We start from the raw sequence: 20,467 nt of genomic DNA, 5'->3' as shown, positions 1-20,467 counted from the left end.
CCTTCTGTACACAGACTACGTAACATCACTATGTTTTGGCTTTTGGTTTAAACCAACAATATTCAAGTAAAATCATCTCGCTTTGCTCAGTTGGCTAGATTTGAATACAGCTTGAGCAATAAATGTCATGCACCAAAGGATTCTCACAAATGGATGTCAATTTACATTACCGTGTGACAATGCAACTAGTAACTGCAATGTTGTTAACTTGATTATTAAAGGGATGTGTCACTTTAGAATGCCTGTGCACCTCAGGCAATCTTTAAGTTGCTTTATTCAATATTTAGATTTATTTGATCAAATATCTTCCTTTATAAGCCCATTGAACTTCAAACTCCTTGATTGAGCCCTAAAATCACGCAAATTGGTACACAATATGTCTACACTCATGCCATCAACATTGATCTGTCCCATATAGTGCCACCATCAGGCCGATTTTTTCCAACACATTTTTGGACACTGCCCCTACATTTTGCCCTAAAATCATGCAAATCGGTACACAGTATGTCTACACTCATGTCATCAACATGGATCTGTCCCATATAGCGCCACCATCTCGCCGATTCTTTCAAACCCATTTTTGTACACTGCTCCAACACATTTTGCCCTAAAATCACGCTGCGACCTGACGGTCGCTTATCTCCCGATTAGGGAGTCTTACTGGTAGTGTCCTTTCTAATGTGCTAATGGATCGTCATTGTTTGTTGTGTTCAATATGAGTCACCAGAACCAGGGATGTGTGTTTTCAATGTATTTATTTATTTATCAGGGACAATGCACATTGATCAACACGTCAGTTTTCACATAATGTAAATGGTCAACAGTTAGCCAGAAACTAATTTTCATCTGTAGTCCCTGAGCAGGCTGTAAAAGGTGGTTAACAAGTGGTTGCTTGGTTTGCTTTAAGCCACTTCACTTGAAGCCAAGGTTGAATTTGAAGGTAAGATAGTTGGTGGTCTCGCTTACTTCAGTAGAGAGACAATTACAGTGATGGGGGGCTCTAACAGTGGTCCGTGAATGGTCCCTGCTTTACCAAACAAACACACTCTGTCTGAGTGGTACCTGAGGGGACCCCTGGAAGTCGCCCTTGTTGCTCTGTCCCCACTTTCCCTTCGTTCTATGAACTATGAGTCTATCATAGTTAAAATGTACTTTTAAGTTCAATGGGTTCATAGGAGGGGAGTCTGTCTGATAAAATGAATATCAAATATTTGAACTCAATTGACTATGAACAATGGCATGAATCATAATTCTGAACCAACAGGACAGATCCCCTTACTAAAATTGAATAAAGTATTATGTATTATTACATTATGACAGTAGGGCCAAACCAGATTTATGCAATGTAAGACGAAAGCAGGTCGTGGGCCTTGAAAACCAGTGATAGTTGTGTGCCATTAGTATGCTCAACATGACCACTCACACAGGCATAGTAATATAACTGATTATGACCCTGTATTGGAATTATTATTTCATGTTAAGATGGCATATAAACTTGGTCCTATCTGTCAGTTGCTGTCACACTGGCACACAATGCTTGTGAAACTTTGCCGTTGTCCCTCAAACACGTATGGAGAGGACTTTGGAGCTGGAACAGCTGTACAATGTGTCTGTTCAGCGACTCCCACCTTCCTCTCATATGGAAAAGCATAGCTATAAAAGAGCTCTGCTGGCACCAGGGCCTCAGTCTCGTCTGAGTACTCGCCAATCCCTAAAGGAGAGAGCTTCAACGAACCCATCATGGGGGACGCAAAGCTCTGCCTGCTGCTTTTAAGCACGCTTGCCTTGGCTTGTAAGTATTTTTGTAATTGCTTCAAACATTGCAGTTAATTATTGAGTAATTGTAGGCCTATAGTGAAATGTTAGAAGTTTAATTTTGAAATTTCATATGAAAAACTTTATCAAATCTACAGGTTTTTTGGAGATAACATTTAGAAATGATTGATGTAGATACTGTATACTAATTTGAGTTTTCATACAGTATGAAAAACGATCAAATCAACAGATTGTCTTGAGATAACATTTAGATATGATTGATGTAGATAGATATACTGTAGAATGCTGTAGATGATAATTATGTGATATCTCCTTAAAAGAGACATTTATTTAATATACATTTCATTTAATTGAGTGGTGCCACTTTATTTACATTTCTTGTGTTTTCCTTATAGATGCCCAAGAGGAGGGATCATGCCTGTGTACGTTCCAATATTTATTATTAAACAAAATCCACATGGATTTCCTCATATTGTTGACTTAAAGCTGCACTTTGTAACTTTCACGTTCTACCCCAGATTCAAACCCTGGTCTTCTGTGCAAGTGCTGAATATTTCACCACTGAGCTAATAGAGCCTGCCTCATTGCTCAAAGGATACATTTAATTTTGACCTTCCTACATCTTGCCAACCAGCCGTGTCAAACCTAAATGTTATATTGTAATAGTTATATTGTAATAAGATACACTACCATACAGATTTGATGAAATAACATTGTATTCTCAACAAACAGAAAAAGTTACATTGTACAGCTTCAATAGGACACCCTCGAAAATGAGATGCTACATCGCAAGGGGCTATCCACAAATTAATTCTGATAAATTCTGACATCTGCAATTAATTTAACCGGTCACACAACCATATTGGATTGCTGAAAATACTTTCTGTTCTGTCAGGGTGCTAAAGTTTAAAAATTATGCATTTTTTAACAGTGAACCAAAGGTACAAGGCCTTCAACAAATATGAATACCTTTATGAAGCTGAATCCTTGAATGCCATCAACGGTGCCTCAAATCTTCGCAATGGACCCAAGGGCTCTTGCAAGGTACATGGCTCACCAACTTTAAATAATACGTACGCATATGTATGCATTTTAGTTGTGTATATCTTTCATCGTAATATCCTAAAAGCTAAAATGACACCTACACAGGTCGAGATTGAAGTGCCCCAGATGTGCAACTACATCGTCCGCACAACAGGCTGTAGCCTGAGTGAGGTGGTCGACATGGATGCAGAAGGCAATGCTGTGGTGGTCCCTGCACCCAGCTCTGAGGCCTTTGCTGCTGAAATGGAGAAGTAAGTTATGCCATGCAGCACATCCAGGGGTGTCCCACCAAATGCTGGGCCCTGGGTGCTTTAACTATTGAAAAATCGTGAAAGATTTGTCTTTGAATATTTCAAATCCTACGTTTTTTTCTTTTTAAACCCATGTTTTTATGTCAGTGGTGCTCAAACCTTTTCATGTGAAGGACCCCCAAAATCATATGTATTTGGCCATGGACCCCCATCTCAAAACATTAGTTCCAGGGACTCCCCAGAAGCAAAAAAAATACATATATTCAAAGATTTGCACTCATTTTCACGACTTTTCAAAAATAGCAGAACTACAAGCTCACAGCTCGGCACCGAGCTTGTATATCTGCTATTTTTCAATAGCTAAAGTATAAAATAATTAAGGCCCCTCCACCTTGGGCCATAGTAACTCAGTCCCACTCCCCCCCCCCCCCCCCTTGTGACGCCCCTGAGCACATCATTTCTTTTATGTGACTGAACACATGATTGTTGTTCAATTAAAATAAGACCTGTGGATTGTGTGGAACAAAACCTTTAAAGCGATGAAATAGTTTTCAAGTTAGACTTGATAGTAAGTCCTATTGTATGTCTCTCCCACCCCCCCCTTAGATATCCTCTGAAGGTTGTGGTTGAGGGAGAGTACGATGTCAAACTGTACCCTGAGGAGGGTGAGACGACGACCATCTTGAACATCAAGAGAGGAATCATCTCTGCCCTGGCCGTGCCTCTGCTGGAGGAGGAAAAGAACAAGAACATGGTACATTAAACTGTTCTTTAATTTATACCTGCAGACATCTGCATGATATGGTACCAGCATGAAGAAAACATATTTGATTTGATATTTGAGGGGAAAATAACAAAACTGTTCTTTAATTTCAGCCCACCATCCATGGCAAATGCAGGACCTCCTACTCTGTCAACGCACGGGAGGACATTGCTACTGACGTCAGCCTCACCAGGGATCTGTCCAAATGTGACAAGTTTGTCCCCATGAGAGACCACACCAGCCCCCTGGCTCTGATCTCTGGCATGGTAAGACATCGAAGCAATGTGGTTGTTTGGTGGTTTGGAAAATGCTATGAAGGCATGCACTGTATATTTCAAACAATACTTCAACCAAACTGTGAGTCTGAGAAATAGGCTAATACAAATGATTGTTTACTTGCAGCACTACCCTCTTGCCCAGCTGGTCAGGAGCTCCCAGACCTGCAACTACAAGTTTGACAATGAGAACATGCACATGATCTCTGGTGCCTGCACTGAGAACCACATCCTGATTCCTTTCTCTCACAAGTAAGTCATCCATCTACACGGTTATCTCACACTATACATGATTTTGGATGTGTATGGATCTTTACACTTAACTTAACTATGTGTTGTCTGCCCATAGGGGTCAGTATGGTGTTACCAATGTTGGCAAGCAGTCTCTGACTTTGCTGGAGGTTTCTGCTTACAACGACAGAGTCTTTGAGTTTGGTAAGGAGCTTTTTGCATTTGTCATTCTTATGCACAGTATGAATGTATTTTTGGTTTTTGTTGTTTTTTATTTGACTGACATTGACAATGCCATTTCAAATATTTACTCTCTGATTACTATAGATGCAGCCAATGTCAAGGGTCTGAACATGGAGACTCCTACTGACAAGAATGTTATCCAGGATAAGGATGCTGGTCTGGCTCTCCTGAGAGAACTGGCTAATCTGCCTGAGACCGAGGGAGAGAAGAGGGCCCACCTCTTCCAGATCCTGGTGGATGTGGTCCGTGAATGGAAGATCGAGACCCTGAGCTCTGCCATTCCCGAGGCTCTTGAGGTGTCCCGTCCACTGAGCTACCAGGTTCTGGCCCAGTGCGGTACCCCTGAGTGTAGCAGTGCCATCATGCAGATCCTGAGGACCTACGACAGCTCTGCTGTTGAGGTTGATGCCACCGTGTTTGGTCTGGGAATGGTGTCCAACCCCTCTGCCCTCCTGATCAATGACATGCTGGAGATGGCTCAGTACAAGCCCAGCAAGCCCATCATGTATGCCCTCAGCAATGTTGTCAAGAGGTGAGCAACCACATCTTTAACTTACTCTGTTAGTACTAGCTTATTTAGTGTTACCGAGTAGATAATTCAACTGCCACATGTTAATAATATTAAATTCAATGTTATTTCCTTATTAGGTTCTACAAAGCCGAAGGCAAACTGACCCCTGAAATCCATGCTGTTGCTCGTTTCATGGGCTCCCAGCTGGGTGACTGCACTGGTGACAATGACCACACCTTCATGACTCTGAGGGTGAGTGGTGATATCTATCAGATTTATTCTAAATACATTGAAAGATAGTAGATGACAGATCAAACACATCAATGGTTTCATGACTTTAGGTAATTGGAAACATGGCTGCAGCCATGGGTGCTGCCAGCCCTGCCCTGAGGACTGCTGTGATCGAGTGTGTGAACCAACCTGTTGCATCCCTTGCTGTTCAGCAAGCTGCCATCCAGGCCTACAGGCTGACCCCTGTCCCAGAGGAGGCAAGTCAAATTGTTTTCACAGTTTCTTTTCTTTTTTGACGCTTAGAGGCTTAATCAAATGAACTCATAAAATGCGCTGTACACTTCACACTGGGTGAGATTTCTTTCTAATTAATGCAGGATGTATTTCTCTGTCACAGGGCAGAGAGGTTCTCATGCAGGTTCTTCTGGACAGTGCCAGCCCCCTGCAGAAGCGTGTTGCTGCCTACCTGGTGCTGATGAAAGACCCCCAACCAAGCGAACTCGCCCAGCTGGCTGCTGCCCTGCCTAATGAACCTGACCAGCAAGCAAAGAGCTTTGTCATCTCCCATGTTACCAACATCTTGTCTTCAACTGAGCCCAAGACACAGGAGTAAGTAAAGCATTTTAATGCTAAATATCCATCTAACTGCTAAAATATATGTGGAGAAGAGGATTTAATTATATTTAATGCTTACCTCTAATTAGTACATCTATCTTTCTTATAGGCTGAGACAGAAGATTCTTGATGCCCTGCAGGGTAATGAGATCGGAACTGTCATGGACCCAACCAAGTTCTCCCGCAACTACAAGGCTGGATCTGTGGAAGGAAACATGATCTTTGAGGGTGCCAGCTATCTGCCCAAGGAAGTCATGCTTGAGATGACCCTGAAAGCCTTTGGCTTTGACATTGACATGATGGAGGTAGATAAAACCCAGTCTTTCCTTGTAAGATATAATAACGAATTGCTCAATTATTCAAACTTAACTGTCAAATGCCACACTAAAAATGAGCATTCTTACATTTCCAGATCGGCATGGAGGGCACCGGACTTGAGCCAACTGTGGAGGCCCTGTTTGGAGAGAATGGATTCTTCCCAGACACAGTGCTGAAGACAATGTACTTTGTCTCTGACAAAATGCCCCAGGAGGTCAGCCTGGTCCTGAAGAACCTGCTCCCCGCTCTCAGGAATGACAGACGAAAGAGACAGGTAAGTCACAAAGGTGTTTGGATGTTTGATAATTTACGTATTACTTTGAATTATTTCTACAAAGTATTCATAAGTCATCGTCTCATTATTTTTTATATCTTTAGACCACCCAGAACATCATGAGAGAAATCGGACGCAACCTTAACAAACTGGTGACCGAACTGAAAGCCCAGCAGACCCCTGAGGCTATGGTTTACCTGAGACTCCTGGGAAATGAGCTGGGATACCTCAAGACCAGTGACATGGAGGCGATGGCCTACTCTGCTGCCATGATGATTGATAACATGCTCAAGATGCTCCCCATGGATGTACGTAAAAACAAAATGCTCTAAAGAATCCTGTGATTTACTTTGGAATTTGGGAAATTTACAACAGCTTATTTCTAACAGTTGATGAAGGGACTGATGACCAAAGCTGACAATGAAGTCTTCGCTCACTACATCTTCATGGACAATGAGTTCTTCCTGCCCACTGCTACTGGTGTGCCTCTGAGGATTAAACTGTCTGGTACCTTCACTCCTGGTATCAAGGGTGGACTCAACATTGCCCGTGACATGGTAAGAATCTTCTCATTTTCACAAAAATGAAAAATAATGAAATGTATTCCATATGGTATAGCTCTCATAACCCATCGCTGGCTGTCCACTTTTTTTTCCCTCTAGAGCGAGATTGCCTTCATGCCTTCAGCTGGCATTGAGTTTTCGACTCAGATTGGCTCTTTCATTCCTGAGTACGTCAACTCTGGACTGGAGATGCACACCAACCTCTTCCATCAGAGCGGACTGAGCGCCAAGATCTCCATGGGAAGTGGTGAAGTGAAGTTCACCATGCCTGCTCCCAAGAATCCTACCAAGCTCATCAGCATTACGTAAGCCTAAACTGACTATGTATGCAAATTGTCTATATGGAATTTTATATCTATAAAAGCAACAATATAAACTTAATTTTTTTCTCAATGACAGAAACACCTTTGTGGCTGTGAATGGTGCTGAGATTAAAACTATCCCCCCTATGGTGGAGGACAAGGTTGATGTCAGTGAGTGCACTCCCTTCTTCGCTGGAATGAAGTACTGCACTTCCCTGATGTACACTGATGCTTACAACTATGAGACCCCCTACTTCCCCTTCACTGGAGACAGCAAGTAAGTGAAACCCCTGCAACTTGTAAAGTGCTAAGACAGCATCTATGAATCGAATGCCTTTTGAATTGTATTGTATTTAAGTCAAATCTAATCGTAAAATGGATCTACCACTCAGGTTGGCTGTGGAGCTCCATCCTACTGGCGAGGTGACTGAATACTCTGCTACCTTCACCTATGAGCTCGTCACAGAGGATGAGAAGGTTGATACCGTGAAAATGGTCCTGGCAGCTGAAGGTAACAAGATTTAGCAATTAATTATTTCAAAGCTAAATGTGATATGGAATTTCTTTGACATGGAGCTGTCGGTATTGTCACATACATTTATACACATCATATTTGATGGGGTTGAAATGTGGGCCTAAAATGTGATGCTGTTTGTTAGGTACATATACTCTACAAATGTTTTTATGAACTTTAAATTATTAAATTGTATCTAATTATTATAACTGCACAGTAGTGTAAACACCTGAATCGTATGTGAACCCTTTTACCAGGTGCTGGTGAGGCCACAGCAACTGTGAAGTACAACAGGAACAAGAATGTCCTCACTACTGACCTCCAGATCCCTGACTACGACCTGGAGGCTGGATTCAGGCTGGGTGTTGTTGATGCCAACACCAAGGGCAATGGAGCTTACGCAGTCTCCCTTGACCTTATCAACAAGAACATCCCTCAGCTCTCCCTGGTTGCCCGTGCCAAGTAAGAAATCAATCAAAACATGAGCTTGATGAAATGAAACAAAATGTATCATGTTCAGAAATGTACATTTGCCTCCAAGAAACAAATATCAGTGTACTGTATCAATGTTTGGTTTGAGACCAGTAACTCATAGGGTTCTCCTTCTTAGGGTGGCAACGATAGAAGAAGCTATGCTGCAGCTCCAGTTGCTGGTTCCCTTGGTGAAGGCTGATGCCACCCTCACAGCAAACCTGAAGCGTGGTGAGACGCTGGAATTAGAGCTGGCAAGTGACATCAAGCTCCCAGAGACCACCTCACTGCAGAAGATTTCCTTGAAATATGGTAAGATATGAATATTACATTGCTCTTTGTCATAGAATCCTCTGTTATGTGCCGCTATGGCACCCAAATAGATTTCCCATTAATCACAGCAGTTAGCTTAGGTACATAGAACTCATACAACGCCACTTCCCCTCCCGCTCCCTAAGGTTGATTAACTCACTTCAAGTATTAACTGCAAAATTCATCTTGCATTTTTTTTTAACTGACATATTGTATGTGAAACTGACATAAATAACTTTTTGTAGATAACAGCAAAATTGAGGCTGAGGTCAAGTCTGAGATGAACTCTCAGATCCAGAAACTGCTCCCCAATGCTGAGGCAGTTGAGAGGATTATCAATGAAGTTCTTGATATGAAGGTTGGACAGACTGACATGAAGGTCCGTCAAATCCTCGCCAAGTCTGTGGAGGTAACCGGACCTTTACCCAAATAACCCTTTATCCTTCACTTCAACATGAATGGATATGTTTAACAAATTGTACTAATGTGTCCTTTTAGGCAACCAACAACTACATGGACAAATATGTTTCTGATATCCCATACATCACTTACATAAGGATACCTGCCATGCCTGAAATTACATTGCCAGAGAAACTTTTCTTCAATGTGTAAGTTAAACGTTTTTACGACAAAAAATATTAATTGCCATATTTTAATAACCAGACATGAGTTTACGTATGAATAAAGATGTGTTCATAAAATGTCATATATCCAATTATTTTGGCAGTGAGGGCAAGGCTCTTTACAACTTCAACAATGAACGCTTCCTCGTCACCATCCCTCTTGGAGGAAAGTCAACAACAGCTGACCTGAACTTCCCAGCTGCCCTGGCCACCCCAAGCCTGTCACTGCCCCAGTTTGGTCTGGAGGTTGCCTCCATGGAAATTCCCCTCCCAGAGCTGGTTGTCCCTGAGACCATTTCTGTTCCTCTCTTTGGAAAGGCTGAGGTTTCAGCTAAAGCAAGCACCAACCTGTATGAATTAGAGGTCTCTGCGGCTCTGGGCAAAGACGCTGCTGATACACCAAGCTACTCAGCCAAGTTTGAAATGGAAGGAACTTCCCCAGTAGACATCTTGTCCCTCAAGATGGAAGGTAATATGTTCTTTATGTAATTATTAAATTCAGTAATAAAAGATAACCTAAAGTTTGATTTTCAAATGTTGTCTGAAACTCACAAACGCACTGTATTCTCTAATTCAGGCTCTGGGTTGTTGGTTGGCACTCCATCTGATTCTCTCAAGGCCCACATGAAAGCTGCTGTGAGCCATACACTTCTTGAAGCCAGTGTGAGCATCATGGAAGTTGGAACCTTCGCTGACACAATCAGTGTCAAGTCCAGCAGCAAGATTGAAGCAACAAGTCCTCTAGGCCTGCTAATTGAGCTAGAACACACTGGCACAGTTGGCTTCAATGCTGAAGAGCTTTCTGCTGACAGCAACCTTGAGGGATCCATCAAAGCTGGACCCATCTATGGCAACACCATTTCTACGCAAGCTTTCAGCATCTTCCCATTCAGACCAGAAGCAAAGATCGACTCCTCTCTGAAGATTGATACCACCATTCTTAAGGCTCAGAACACCATTGCAGCCACATTTGTAAATGGTGAGGTCAGTGTTGTGTCAAACACTAATGCTTTTGAGGACATCCTGACCCAAGCTGCAGAGCTTTCCTTCAAGGAAAACAAACTGGCCCTGACATGCGATACAAATGCTATTGTACTTGGCATGAAGGTACGCAACCAGGCTGAAGCATCCGCTGGTGCCGATGAAGTCATCATCAAGATGGAGACCAATGCTGACCACTCTGAAAACCGCATCTACTCCTTGCTTACTGCCACTCTTGATGTAAATGGCCTGGCTCTAAGCAGTGATGCTGCTGTGAAGCTCCTTGAGAACGAGGCTGTTCAGAAAACTACTCTGAAAATTGCCAAGGAAGGTTTGGCTGAGCTGTCCATTATCAACAAGGCTGAAGTGCGTGACATCAAGCTTGATAATGCCAACACTCTGACCATCACTCTCTCTAGCCTTGACATCGACACCAAGGCTGAGGCCATCGTCAGTGAGTATGCCACTTATACTCATGACATCACCATTGCCCTGAAGCCCTACACCGCTTCTGCAAATGTGAATAACAACCTGAAACTGCTGGCAGCCAACATCATCAATGAGGCTCAGTTGAAGGCAGAGCTTTACAAGATGGATCTGAGTGGAAGCCTGAAAGCCACCTATGGTGAAGAGGAGATCAAGCACACTTATGAGATAAATTATGCTGATGTGACTGCCAATGCTAAGTGCAGCACTACTGGAAAGGTCTTTGGAGCCAACATGAACCAGAAAACCGAACTTGAAGTTGTTGGTCTTGCTGCCAGGATCACCAATGATGCCCGCTTCAACTCTCAGCCCCTGCGCTACGATCACACCATCCGCACTAGCATCATTCCTTTTGACTTCAACCTTGATGCCATGTTCAATGCTGATGGTGACCTGACCCTGTATGGCAAGCAGAGTGGACAACTCTATGGCAAGTTCCTTCTTAGGGCACAGCCACTGGCTCTTGCCACCTCAAATGAATTGAGAGCCTCAGTGACCCAGCAGCTGAACAATGGATTCTCCCTTGAGACCACTGTTGACAACAAGGTGCATGCATTGCTGACTCCTCAGGAACAGAAGGCCACACTGATTCTGAAATCTAAGATGAACAACCATGCCTTTGACCAGGAAATCAATGCCTACAACAATGCAGAGAGGCTTGGACTGGAGATGTCCAACAACCTCCTTACTAGCCTTCTCAACACAGATTCCAATGAAAACCAGGAGTTTTCCATCTCTGGCTTCCTTAAATATGATAAGAGCACTGAGAGCCATATGATTATGTTGCCTTTCATTGAGAATTTCCCAGCTCTCCTTGAAGACATCAAGGTCATTGTTGTGAGCATGGCAGAAGCACTGCAAAACTACATCAACAATGAAGACATAAAGGCTAAGATTGAGGCTATTCCTCAGTATGTGAGTGACTTTGTTTCCCAACTGAATATTGAAGGCAAAGCAGCGCAGCTCAAGCAGACCCTGGTTGATTTCACCCAGGAATATCTTATCACCATTGAAGAACTGGAAGCTTCCTTGATCAACCTGAAGGTTGTTCTTGAGAAAATCCTGACTGAAATTGCTTCCCGCATGCAGGACATTATTTCTGCTACCAAGGAAATGATTGCAAGTGGCACCTTGTCTGAGACTGTCATCAAGAGACTGAACCAGGAGCTGAATACCTTCTTTGACGAGTATAATATCAGGGATATGATTGTTGCCATTGTTGATGTCATTGAAGGGGTCATCAAACAGATTGACTTGCAGAAGCTAAGTGAAAGTAGCCTTTCCTTCCTTCATGATCTGGATGCTCAGTTTGATGTTAAGGCTAAGCTAGAAATGGTTGTCAGCAAGTTGAAGGAGTTCATTGCCAGCTTTGACATTACTGAGTTTGCAGAACAGCTGAAAACGTACATTTCATCCCTCAACCTGGATGCCTACCTTCAAGAACTGATGGCACAGTTTCCAACAAACCTCTTTGGAACAGCAGTTGAAACTCTCAAAGAATTGATCCAACAGTTTGACATCCTTGGAAAAGTCAACACACTCATTGCTAAACTCAGAGAGTTGATTGTCAAGTTTGAAGTTGACCAGAAGGTTGAGGCCATCTTGGAAAAGGTTGTGGAGCTCATCAAGCAGTTCAAGATTGATGAAACTGTCCAAGTTCTAGCTGACAACCTGAAGGCCATTGACATGCCAGGCAAGATCATGCAGGTACTGGAAAATGCCATCAACTATCTGAAGGCCACAGAAATTAAACAAGTGATTGAGCAAATGAATGTCTACCTTGACACCATTGTACAGCAGCTTAAATCTTTCAACTACAATGCTTTTGCTGATGAGGTCAACCAGATGATTTCTGCTTATTACGCTCAAGTAAATGAGCTGATCAAGGCACTTGAAATCCCCCAGAAACTTGAAGCCATCAGAGAGTTTATCAACTTTGCTCTGTCTACTGTCATGAACTACCTGGAACAGCTGAACATGAACTACCTGCCTGTGATCTCACTCCCTGAGATCACCCTTCCAGAGATTTCATTCCCTGTCATCCCTGCAGTTCCTGTTGAGAAGCTCATTGAGACTCTCCAGATCCCTGAGTTCAAGTTGCCAAACATCCCTACTGAGATCATGGTGCCAGGATTTGGAAAACTCTATGGTGAGATGAGAGTCAACTCCCCCATCTACACTATCAGAAATGCTGCTGAGCTGCAGAGTTCTGTTGATGGTGAGAATGCTCCTCAGGTGACAGCATTCGTGACCTCCCAGGCAACATCTCCCAGCTTTGAGATCCTCAATTTCAAACTGGATTCTACAGCCCGCATTGCTGTCCCAGAGGCACGCCGTGTGATTGTTGCAGAGACCCTTAAGTTTACTCACTCGGCTCTTGAGCTTGAGCACCAGGCATCTGTAACTCTTCAAGACCTCTCGGCCCAGGCCTCAGCTAAGACCACATTGAAGGCCATCACTTCACCTTACACTGCCGAGCTTGTGAATGAAGCCTTCTTTGCCACTGCAGGTGGTTTGTCTGGCACTATTGACACCACATACACTCACATGCTTTACTTCCCAATCATTGGCATCACCAGTGAAACCTCCCTAACCCAAAAGGCTGTTGCACGCCAGGAGGGAACCACCATTACCCTGACTGTTGGAAATGAGGGCACTGCCAAGTTCAACTCTCATGATGGAGTCCACAAGAGTGACCTGCTCTTCACCATCAATCCCAACACTGCCAAGCTGACATTCACTAGCGATACAGACACTGCTCTTCTGAAGATGAAACAGACCCTGAATGCTGATTCTGTCAGCCTCAGCTACTTCAAGTTTGATGCCCGCTCTGAGGCAGAGGGCCCAGCTGTCAAGAACAGCCTTCTGGTAGCATCTGGAAATGTCAACCTTTATGATATGAAGATTGAGCTGAAGGCGACCCATGACACAGAGCTGGTTGGCACACTCAGTGGAGTTCTGTCTAATGCAGTCAACGTTGTCATCCGTCCCGTTGAGGTTGTCTTTGATTTCCAAAACAAGGGAAACACCGTTGTGGGATTCACAGATGCTCTGACAGCCAAAATTTATCTCCAGAATGATTACTTAGCTATCTTCAAACCTGACACCCAAAGGATCAACACTGTTGCTCTGGCACGTCTCAATCAGTACAAACTGTCCTACAATGTCACAGTGAACAACAATGAGAAGGAGTTTGGCATCTTTGCTGATTTAGATGGTGAGACTAATCTTGATTTCCTGGCAACCCCCCTCAGCATCCCTGAGCTTAATCTGCCATTTGTTGACTTACGCACACCAGCCATCAGTGATATAAACTTGTATGAGCTTACTGGTCTGAAGAACATCTTGACCACCACAGAGCAGAATGTTGACGTTGCTACCAATATTGTGTATCAGAAGAGCAAGTATGCCCCTCTTGTTGATGTAATGGGTCTGATCCAGATTCCCTCTGTGGGTAACCTGATCACAGAGCTGTCCTTTAAGTCTGGTATTATAAACCTGAAACTTAACGCTGGACTCTACAATGAGGAGGATCTTGTGTTCCGTCTGGGAGCAACAACCACCTCAGTGTTTGAGAGCCTGAAGGCTAAGCTTGATGGTACCACCAGCCTGACCACCAGAAGAGGAATCAAGCTGGCCAACTCCCTTTCTCTTGAGAACCCCCATATTGAGGGTACCCATGACAGCACCATCAGTGTGAATCCTGAGACCTTGGAAGCTGCTGTCTCTGTAGCTACTGTTGGTAAGATTGCCCTGCCCATCCTCAACCTGGAAGCAAGCCAGAACCTGGTTGCAGACACCAAGACCAAGGCAAATGCTGTCTCCACCTTGAAGCTGAAGGGTGATTTCAGTTTGCCCATTGTCAAGGCTGTTGGAAAGGCAGAGGCAGACCACAGTCTGAAGCTGGAGGCAACATTTGAGGATGCATCTGTGGAGACGACCACCATGGTAAATATAGAGGGCACATTGTTTGAAGAATATCCACTTTTGGCAGCTCTTAACAATGAGGCTAATCTGTACCTGAACGCTGATGGCCTGCGCTCCACAATTAAGGTTCTTGGTAACACTAGATTCAACCAGGGTGACATCAAGCTCCTTGAGATTGATCTGGATGAAAGCCTGGCTATTGAGGCCTCTCTTAGCCGTGTTTATGCAGTTCTGAAGATTGCCAGCAACAACGAGGCAAATGTCATGGACTTCAACACTAAGGGAAAGCATATTGTCCAGGCTACCGTTGACCTTGCACCTACCTCTTCCTTGACCGCTGATATTGAGATTGATATGTCTCAGCCAAGCAGCGTGGGTGAACTCACCATCTTTGAGAAGACTATTGTCGAGTTTACAGCCCCAAAGCAGAAGATCAGTGCCAGTGCCAAGATTGTCTCTCCAGTGTACACCACAAGCCTAGCAGCTGAGTTGGAGGGTGATGCCCCTGTCTTCAAAGTGACATTCAAGTCCACTGCTACCTCAGTCTTTGTCATCTTGGATTATGATCTGGATTGTGAGTGCCTTTTTTGTCTTCATGAAACTAGATGCCACTGTTGCATTGTATTATATATAAATATTATTTAGTATTTATTTAAAATGTGATTTTTCATTTTAAAAACGTTTGCTTTTATAGCTGCCATCACCGTAAGCTCTGAAAATGATGGCTTGACTCTGACTGCCAAGGCTGTTTTGACCCACGCTGACCTGAACATGGACATTCAGCATGTTCTGTCCTACGCTCTGAGGTACCCACTTTTGTCTGATGAATTGTGTCTAATTTAGAAGAAGTTGACAATTGTAGTTGTTCCTAGACAATTCAAACACTCACTTTTTGTTTCTCTCGAGGTAAATATTCCATACTTGTTTTTATTTACGTATTTTACTTTCATTATGGTTATCTTGTCCTTTACTATATGAAGTTTATAATGCCCATTTCTCTATTCAGTGACTCCCGCCTCACCTTGAACATGGACATCACCAGTCCCACCTTCACGGATGCAAGCCTCCGCTATGCTGTACTTACAGATGGTGTAAGTGCCTCTGTCTCCACCCCATCAACTGGCTTCCTTGGTCTTCAGTTCCAGGGCCGGGTGCCATCACAGATGAATGCCAGGCTTTATGGTCGTTATGCTGTAAGTATTTCACATTTATATTATCAAACAAAATTATGATTGCATCGCTTACCTCTACACATTAAGATTGTAAGTCAATGAGAATGCATTCAATTTGTTGTTCTGTTCTTTTTGCCAGTCTGCCCCTGAGGAAGATGTGGACATCTTCATCATTAGAGCTTCTGCAAAGGAGGGCAATAAGATGAATCTGAAGGTTGCCTTCAACATGGAGGCCCCTGAAATCATGATCACTGGACTGAAGGAGAGGCTCCCTGCCATCGTCTCTACCCTGAACGACTTTGGTGAGAAGTATCAGCTTATTGGACACGTCACCGGACTGAAGAGTGCCATCGTCAATCTGGTTGAGGAGACTTACATAACCGTCAACAACCAGGCCACAGAGCTCAGCCAGCTGTCCATTCTCTTCAGAAACACAGTTGTTCAGTACCAAAAGATTGTCCAGGTCTTCCTGGATACTGCTGTCAAGTTCCTGAGGGAAACCCAGTTCAAGCTGCCTGGCTCTGATGAGATGACCACTCTCCCTGAGCTCCTCAAGAAGCTGACCGGTACAGTTGCCACTGTACTAGAGAAGGCCATCCAGATGATGCTTGTTAATGCTGAGCTCACTTTCAACGCCATGGTCGACATGTTGAGCAACATTCAGGTCACCATGCCCATCGGTGATGTCATGTCCGGAGCCCAGATGATCGATCAGCTTAGAGATACAGTGAAGGCCCTCCTTAACCAGGTTGTGGATCTGGTTAAGAACATGGAGAGCCTGGACATGATCTTGGAGAAGCTGGGCGAGACCCTGAAGGTCATCGTTGACAAAGCTCAGGAGTTTGTTGATAACAGCCTGAAGTCTGACATCCTTGATGCTGTTGCCATCTACATCAATGCTTTCTATGGCAACCTTGTCAGTGTGTTGAAGAAGGTCATGGATCAGGCCTACACCATTTTGGATATGGAGTATTTGAATGGCACCATTGATTACCTCATGGAGGTTGTCAGATCTGTGGTGGGCCTGTTGAGCAACACCGTTTCTGAATTCATGCAGAAGGCTCCCGCTGAGTTCCAGGAGTATGTGAGGGTTGAGGGAGGAAGGCTTGAGATCGACCTTCCATTCTACCTCCGCCAGTGAGCGAGTGTCAAGGATTAAAACACAACCTTCCTACAGCAATTTTGGACATTCAGCTATATTTATAAAACAGATTTTCAAATAACATTCCAACAGTACTATTGCTTAGTATATAAAGTATAACAATATTCTGAAACTCTCCCACTCTCCTACCTTTCTACAATATCAGTATGAAATAAAAATCTGTTTACTATTTAATTTTGTATGGCTCTTTTATTATCATCCAAAGGTCTTCAGTAATTTGCCCATGTTTCGCTATGTGCAGGCAGATTCCACTTCCCTGGGTTTATCTACCTCTGCCAACACTATGCCTGGCTAGACACAGTTACAGTATAAGGATGAGGGCACGTCCTTTCCAGGTTTAACCTGTAATATGCATCTATCATATTTATAATGATAATTCCCTAACATTGCTTGCACATTTTCTCATTTCAGTGCTTAACATGATGGTTTGTGGCACAATATGTAAACATTGCACTGTTTTCAGTAGACTATTTTGCACAATTTGTGCAGGATCACCCACCTACCCATTGTTGATATTAATTAAAGATTTATCCAGTTCACCCATTTTCAAACCGTCTTCATATATACCATATAATTGGTAGCCTACATACTTATTTATAGCTCATTAGTATAGCTAATATGCTATTTCCCTGTAGAGCAAACATAATTCAGACTATTTGAATTCAACTGTCCTTCCAGATACAGCCCTCGCAGTCCCATTGTCATTCACTGTCAAATCTTGGAAAGTTTAACAAACTCATGAGGGAACTAGAAAAGTTTGCTCCTCTGAGCACAGGTCTCCGCCAGGGCCCGCACAAAATCAGACTTCTACATGGTGATCTGATGACCCCAGAGATAATGTGTACCGATTTGTGTGAGTTTTGGACAAAAACTGATTGATTGATTGATTGATTGAATACTTTAACAGTTTGCAAAAAAAGCCCATGGTACATACAGACACATACAGGGGCCTTTTCCATCGGCAAAGAACCGGTTCCGGTTCTTTCTCCCGCCTATGGGATGAACCAGAGGTGTGCTTTTCCACCGAGAACCGGAGTTGGTTCCGAACCGTAAAAGTTGGTTCGGAACCGGAACCACAAAATCCTTGGTTTTTGAGACTGAAAATTACCCTAGCTGTCAAACATTTTCCCAGCCATTTTAAAAAATACACCCCGGCCAAATTTGTTTAATAGCCCTCCTAGATGACAAAATGACAAATCCATTGAGAAACGGACCTTTGCTCTCGTGGTCACGGAACAGACATTTTTTACCCAACTATATATTACAATTGTTCCATCACTGCAACATTCATGCATCAAACTTACTGTAGGCGAATTATAAATTAATAACCACAGAATATCGCAGTATGCATATTACATGCACAAAGACTCAAAGATATAGCCTAACGATTTGGAAGGTGATGATTTATTACTCTAAAATTATAACAATATTGCCATCTAGCAGAAGTGATAATTGATATTATCAACCACCCATTGTAGTCTAGCACAAAACAAAAAAGGTTCATATTTTAAACAGATTCCCTACCATGACTGTCTGAACCTTGTTGATGATATACATTTGCTTTTATGGATTATGCAGCAGATATTAGTAATACAACTGCCTGCCAGGGGCAGCCGCGTAGATGCACGAAATGCATAGGGGGGGACCTGCGCGCGCGATGCGCGTGCGCGCGCGCGATTTCGTTTTTTTGGCCTGCAGAGATCGGTTTTCGGCCAGTTTTACCCCCTCATTTTCCTTCAGATACGGGCCTTAACGGTTTTATGATGTATTATTTATTTACTTTTCAAGTTATCACTACTGCAATAACCAACACAACCAAAGCTTACATGAAAAAGTAAATAGTTACCATTGTTGCTTGTTGGTCAACTTGGTCCTCCCGAAATGTACAGTTCTAGTTCTGTAGCAACTTGGGACAGGTTGTGAGGTCGGTATCCATTTAATTCCAATAAATGTAGTCCAATGAAAACATAGTCCAATGAAAAAATCATGCTGTCCTTCTGGCTTCTTCCACACCACAGCAAGAGAGTGTATCCACCACAGCCAAAACAAAGTCGCCACATTATGATGTCATCACTCACTCTGAGACTCTCAGACTGAGAGTCAACTGTTATTACTACTATTATAAAACGATTTGTACATGATTTGACCAGTGGCCACCTCATACAGAGCTTAGCTTCCCTCCTGCTGTTGTTGCTGGATGGTTTTTTTTTTTTTGGGGGGGTACCAATTGGACCTGGGGGGGGACACGTAACCCCTGTCCCCCCGCGATTTGCGCCTATGGCCAGGGGTGGAAGAGGTATACAGAATTCTTATATATTAGAAGTAATATAAAGCAAGTCTCTTGGTGCGTAGAAGACCAAACAGTGTCCAAAGCACTGAAAAAGAACACTGTCTTCAAATAATTAAAAGGTTATAATGGGAAATCACAACATTTCGGTCTGTTAGTAGACATTCATCAGGTTATCTTTATGGTCATAACAAGGAGCAATACCACAATTGGCATACAAATGTACTTACAGTACCAAACATAAAAGTACTTATTATGAACAGCCTATTTCACAATTATTTAAAAATAAATATACATTTTTTGTTTTCATATACCAGCTTGCAATGCATTGTGAACTTGTACATTAGTTATTTTCGAATATTCGAAATATAAAATAGAGCTTAAATGGTTAATGTATGTTTTCAAATCTAAATTAGCAAACTAACTACTAACTAGTATGGAACATTTAAAATGTACTATATTTGCCTCTGAGGTGTAGTCTAGTATAAGTATAAAGTTTTGAAAAATGGGCGTAAATTAAAAGTAGCCTACCTCAAAATTGTCAAGTAAAGGTACTTATGGTATTTACTTTCCACCACTTAAGGTTAGCACAGGTTAAAATGGCCTATTATGAACTGCTCTAAGATGAATCAGTTGATCACCAGTCCATATCTTACTTTAAATGGGTCAAAGATTTATTTTGCCTGGTATGTACTAGTTGGCCATTATTAACATACCTGTACTGCTAACATCCAATACACAACCTTCAAAATGTATTCCGTCCATAATAATGATATCAACCACCAATAAAGAGCAGGATAGCTGAACAAGTTGAAAGACAATGAAGCTATGCAATCACAACCCTCTCATTGCAAATGCATCCAGGTAAAGCCCAGGCTGCATACTCCGTCTATTCTATATTAAATTAATGATTAGCTAACCAGAGATCTGAGGAAGGTATGTTTCCATAAATTACCATAGGTCCCAGATTGAGAGACATGGCGATCCAGGGTGCAAAAGTCCCATACAAGCTCTTGACCACTTTGGTCATTAATCCACAGTAAAAAGTTTAAACAGCCTTCTCTCGCTCTCTCTCCCCCTCCCATACACGCCAGGCCCCAAACAGGAGACAAGGATTGCTCTACGGAAATTTCCA

The 20,467-nt window shown here is 42.9% G+C and overlaps 1 protein-coding gene across 1 annotated transcript; it reads left to right on the top strand.

The window, feature by feature from the left end:
• Nucleotides 1–1,740: 1,740 nt before the first annotated feature.
• On the top strand, nucleotides 1,741–17,024 carry LOC308306597 (apolipoprotein B-100-like; the record flags this gene model as incomplete). Its single annotated transcript, XM_080751636.1, has 28 exons — nucleotides 1,741–1,792; nucleotides 2,172–2,198; nucleotides 2,708–2,820; nucleotides 2,926–3,071; nucleotides 3,678–3,825; nucleotides 3,948–4,100; nucleotides 4,237–4,361; nucleotides 4,459–4,544; nucleotides 4,674–5,115; nucleotides 5,232–5,346; nucleotides 5,436–5,582; nucleotides 5,723–5,934; nucleotides 6,050–6,245; nucleotides 6,353–6,532; nucleotides 6,637–6,840; nucleotides 6,922–7,089; nucleotides 7,195–7,400; nucleotides 7,495–7,674; nucleotides 7,790–7,908; nucleotides 8,169–8,373; nucleotides 8,522–8,694; nucleotides 8,940–9,103; nucleotides 9,193–9,302; nucleotides 9,422–9,786; nucleotides 9,895–15,285; nucleotides 15,406–15,517; nucleotides 15,718–15,904; nucleotides 16,023–17,024. The coding sequence occupies 28 exons, from the start codon at nucleotides 1,741–1,743 to the stop codon at nucleotides 17,022–17,024; spliced, it is 10,728 nt and encodes a 3,575-aa protein (XP_080607762.1).
• Nucleotides 17,025–20,467: the final 3,443 nt, after the last annotated feature.

This window comes from Nannobrachium achirus (genome assembly GCF_963921795.1).
Source record: "Nannobrachium achirus genome assembly, chromosome: 21".
NCBI lineage: Eukaryota > Metazoa > Chordata > Actinopteri > Myctophiformes > Myctophidae > Nannobrachium > Nannobrachium achirus.
The sequence above is the reverse complement of the archived record's forward strand: the minus strand, read 5'-3'. Positions and strand labels throughout refer to the sequence as shown.